This window comes from Phoxinus phoxinus (assembly GCF_949152265.1).
Source record: "Phoxinus phoxinus genome assembly, chromosome: 19".
NCBI lineage: Eukaryota > Metazoa > Chordata > Actinopteri > Cypriniformes > Leuciscidae > Phoxinus > Phoxinus phoxinus.
In genome coordinates this window covers 2,949,906-2,954,455 of record NC_136894.1, presented here as the reverse complement: position 1 = coordinate 2,954,455, position 4,550 = coordinate 2,949,906, and the positions used below count along the sequence as shown (strand labels likewise).

General features: G+C 34.0%; 1 protein-coding gene across 1 annotated transcript; it reads left to right on the top strand.

The window, feature by feature from the left end:
- The first annotated feature begins 768 nt into the window (after positions 1 to 768).
- Positions 769 to 4,383, top strand: pithd1 (PITH (C-terminal proteasome-interacting domain of thioredoxin-like) domain containing 1). Its single transcript, XM_079590210.1, has 6 exons — positions 769 to 1,194; positions 2,104 to 2,147; positions 2,301 to 2,378; positions 2,486 to 2,590; positions 3,088 to 3,196; positions 3,391 to 4,383. The coding sequence occupies exons 1-6, from the start codon at positions 1,000 to 1,002 to the stop codon at positions 3,490 to 3,492; spliced, it is 633 nt and encodes a 210-aa protein (XP_079446336.1). The 5' UTR covers positions 769 to 999; the 3' UTR covers positions 3,493 to 4,383.
- The last annotated feature ends 167 nt before the right edge of the window (positions 4,384 to 4,550 follow it).

Genomic DNA, 4,550 nt, shown 5'->3' with positions numbered 1-4,550 from the left:
TATTTTCTTATTTATTTATGAATGTATATTCAATGTCATTTTATGCAGAATTGATTCAGTTATGAACCAGCAACTTTTCACTCTGTCCTTCCTTTCACCTAAAATTAACATTTTCACTTCTCATGTTGTCCCAAAGCCTGTATGACTTTCTTTTGTCAGTGGAACACAAAAGATGTTACTGGCTAATTCACTATATATATATATATATTTTTATTTTTTTATTTTTTTATTTTTTTTTATACAATGAAAGTAAAACGAGATGTTGTATTTCTGCCAAAAACATTTAGTGTTTGAAGTCTAGATTAGAGGTTAAGAACCGTGAGTACATAATGGCAATTTTCCAATTAATTTAATTGCTTTAATTTATTGTAACTGACTGTTTTTTTTTATTGAATGCAAAATCTGAATACAACAAAATGGCATAAAACAGTCAATGCACAGAGAAAAAACTGGCACTGAAAGCTCGCTACAGCAGAACCTTATAGAATACAAAATATACATAATACATCAAATTAAATAATAACCTGCAACAGACATGATATAATAATACAAGCGAATTATACAGCTGTATTGCATTTTACTGATGGCATCTGACACGTATTTTAATTCGTATAATAACCAAAGTATATACGTATTTTAATTCGTATAATAACCAGAGTATGGTGTTTAAAGAATCTACATTTATGTATAAAGTATTTTCCCTGGAACGGACTGTTTTGTTTCTACTTTATTTACGATGACGTGCAGACGCGGAGCGACAAATGCGTCACAAGAACGCGACTCCAAATTCGGCTCCTCATTGGTTCCCTTGCTTCTTAAGGTCCAATCACATTCCACCTTTCGTATTTGCGTGTTGTCTGCTTTGCAGCTTCTACCACCTGACTGTGTGTAACTGTGCGATTTTAGCATATGTCACAGAAGCCGCTCGAGCTGTCGAATATCTCTCTCATTAGATTATAGTGGTGAGTGTTTTGGCACTTTCCCCGTTGTTCACACACCATGTCTGGACACGGTCACGGCCACGGCCACGGCCACGGCTGCTGTGAATGCGAGCACGAGCCCGCAGAGCGAGGAGTGGAGTACGAGCTGTACAAACGCATTGACATCGAGAAGCTTCAGTGTTTGAATGAGAGCCGAGACGGAGACGGGAAACTGGTCTTCAAGCCTTGGGATCAACGCGCTGACAGGACGAAGGTACGCTATTATATAGTATGGAATAGTTTTGCAGGAGGTTTTTGACAGCAAGCTTAGAGCCACCACATATATTATAATCTTAAAACTAAAAGTAAAGGTTTGCCACTTTTTTTTTACACATTACATGTGCGGTCATAGGTGCCAGGTGGCGATGGCATGTTTGTGCTCACAATCTTAAAAGTAAATAAAGGTTTACCACATTTTTTACACATTTTATGTGCTTTCTTAGGTGGCGATGGCATGTTTGTTGTATATCTTTTTTGTGTGTGTATATAACGTTATATATATGTATAAGAATGCATACAAATGCGTCTGTGTATACACACACACACACACACATTTATTTATATATATATATATATATATTAGGGCTGTCAAAAGATTAATCATGATTAATCACATCCAAAATAAAATGTTTACATAATATATGTGTGTGTACTGTGTATAATTATTTATATATATAAAAACGCACACAATCATGTATATATTTAATTTTATAAATTGGTTATTTATATATAATATAAATTATATAAATATATATACAGTATATAAATGTAAATATTTCTTAAATATATACATGAATGTGTGTGTATTTATACATAATAATAATAATACACAGTACACACACATATATTATGCAAACACAGACTTTTATTTTAGATGTGATTAATCGTGATTAATCTTTTGACAGCCCTAATATATGTGTGTGTGTGTGTATGTATGTATATATATATATATATCATATTATACAGACGATACGCACATAACATACACACACACTCATACATAATGTTATTTATATGTGTGTATATATATATATAAAAAATAATAGATAAATTAATACACTTTCTGTTTTCTTATCAGATTGCTCTTGTTTGTTGTAATTTATGTCTCCCATTTCATTTTCAGTTTGTTGAAAGTGATGCTGACGAGGAGCTTCTGTTCAATATACCGTAAGATTTATATTGCAACAGCATTCATCCTCCTAGACTAATTTCAATTTCTGTTCTGTTCTTATTCATGTTCTATTTAATACAGTTTGTCTGGGTAAGAAACGCTTTGCCAGCAGATGTGGATGTGGTTCATGCACGTGGTTAAATCTGCAGGTTTACAGGTAGCGTGAAGCTGAAAGGGATCATCATTGCTGGAGAAGATGACGAGTCGCACCCAGCTGAAATGAGACTGTGAGTTTGCTCTCCCTGGAAAATGAGACCTCTCTTGCAGCGTCACATATGGATAATGCAACTACAATTTACATGATTGGGTGTTGCAACTGGTGCTTTTTGATCAGGTACAAGAACATACCCCAAATGTCATTTGATGATACAAGCAGAGAGCCAGAACAAGCCTTTCGCCTAAACAGGGATCCGCATGCCGAGCTTGAGTATCCAACCAAGTAAGCAATTTTAAAGGATAATTCCGGTATTTAACACCTTGAGTCTATATTGTAGTTTGTTTTGGATGAACAAGAGTGGTGGACAACATTTTTTTGACAATGGTTCCTCTCTCGAGTTTTGCGGGTTTTTCACGACAGAAACTGTATTTCGCAACACTTTTTGTTTCTGGAACATCAACTAACATCACTAATTACTCGGTGAGTTTAACAGTTTTGTAAACGAACATTATTGGCTGTTTTAATGACATTTTCGGACATGCCCATTGACTCCAATGTTAAATGGGTCCATGGTCAATTCTATTATAGTCAAAAACTCGAGAGAGGAACCATTGTCAAAAAAATGTTGTCCACCACTCTTGTTCATCCAAAACAAACTACAATATAGACTCAAGGTGTTAAATACCGGAATTATCCTTTAAGTATGTACACATTAATAATTACACATCTGGTATGCTGGACACTAAATCTATGTTGACCACCCTCAACATTTTATATAGGATTGCGAGATTCTCCAATGTGGAGCACTTATCCATCCACATATCTCGAAACTTTGGGGCAGAATCCACTCGCGTGTATTACATCGGTCTGCGGGGAGAATATGCAGAGGTCAGTACTGGATTAAACAAATCCTGCTATAACAATAACACCAGTTCTATTGTCACTATCAATAACTGTTTGGAAATGCACTACATACTTACGATATTATGTTCGTGTTGCTGTTTTTATAAAGTTGTTTCACCTTGGAAAGGAAAATAGGATCATAAAATCCTTAATCTAGTATCTTTTTATCTCTCTTTCAGCCTCACAGACATGAGGTGACGATCTGCAACTATGAAGCAGCAGCCAATCCTGCAGATCACAAAGTGAAGAGCCTTACGCCCCAGACACAGTTCATATCATGACAAACGGAGGACAGAGAATCTCACGCCTGCTGTGTCAAACTATAAACGTGTGCTTGAGTTTTGGTAACGGCCAGATGAACTGATGTGTAACGGATTAATTTACTATGGTTTGTTCGTCTGCTAATTTGCCAATAAACATTAAGCTATATAAGCAGAATTACTGAATGTATGCTTATGTCAATTAAACGCTTTACATAACAGAACAGATGAGCCATGCAAGAAGTCTGTTCTTTAAAAATCTAGTGGAAAGTTTATGCTCTCAGTTTGGTTTTACAATTTAGTATTCATCCATTTAATATTTTTTTGCATTATTTGGTTCAAATGTGAGATTAAAAACCATTTGGGAAATGTGTTCTAATCGGGTCCTCGAAGTGTTTAATATTGATTGATTCCCGCAGTTTGTTTAAAAATTAATTTTCAATCACTTTTGGCATTTCATAATATCACACACATTTTATAACAACTTATGCATTATGCTGTTGTTAGTTAAATCCAAATACAGTAACACTTTAATTTACAGTGTCCTTGTTACATATGTTACAGTACATGTACTTACCATAATAATAACAGTAAACTATGCATAATTAACTATGCAACTAACCCTCAACCAAATCCCCCAAAATGTTGATTAATATCAGTACTTACATATAGAATTACACTGTAACAATGACACCTTAAAATAAAGTGTAACCAAAGATACAATCTCAGGTTTTTCACAAATTAATGTGATAGGAGCAGTGAATATGAAACTGTTTGACTATCCATCACTTCAAATCCATTTCTCCTCACTTATGCATAAGAATTTGTTGCTAATAAGTTATAATTGAGGCTTTCTTAGTGTAAAAGGTTTGTTTCAAGTGCAATCCTGATGGGTTAAATATTACAATGTTTAAAATAGTTTTGGGTCTGTTGTGGTATTTTTTTTAACAGATTTCCAACAATTTTTTTATTTTTTTTTATAAAAACAAATTCATATAATACATAAAGCTTTTATTGGGCTTTTTTTTTTTTTTTTTTTTTTTTTTTTTTTTGGTGTTACAAAGTCTGCTTGCATTGCA

Bases quoted from the DNA above. Each gene is read 5' to 3' on its own strand.
- pithd1 (XM_079590210.1), top strand. From the start codon at position 1,000: ATGTCTGGACACGGTCACGGCCACGGCCACGGCCACGGCTGCTGTGAA. The intron at 1,195-2,103 runs GTACGCTATTAT...TTTCATTTTCAG, and splicing joins AACGCGCTGACAGGACGAAG to TTTGTTGAAAGTGATGCTGA. The intron at 2,591-3,087 runs GTAAGCAATTTT...CATTTTATATAG, and splicing joins GAGCTTGAGTATCCAACCAA to GATTGCGAGATTCTCCAATG.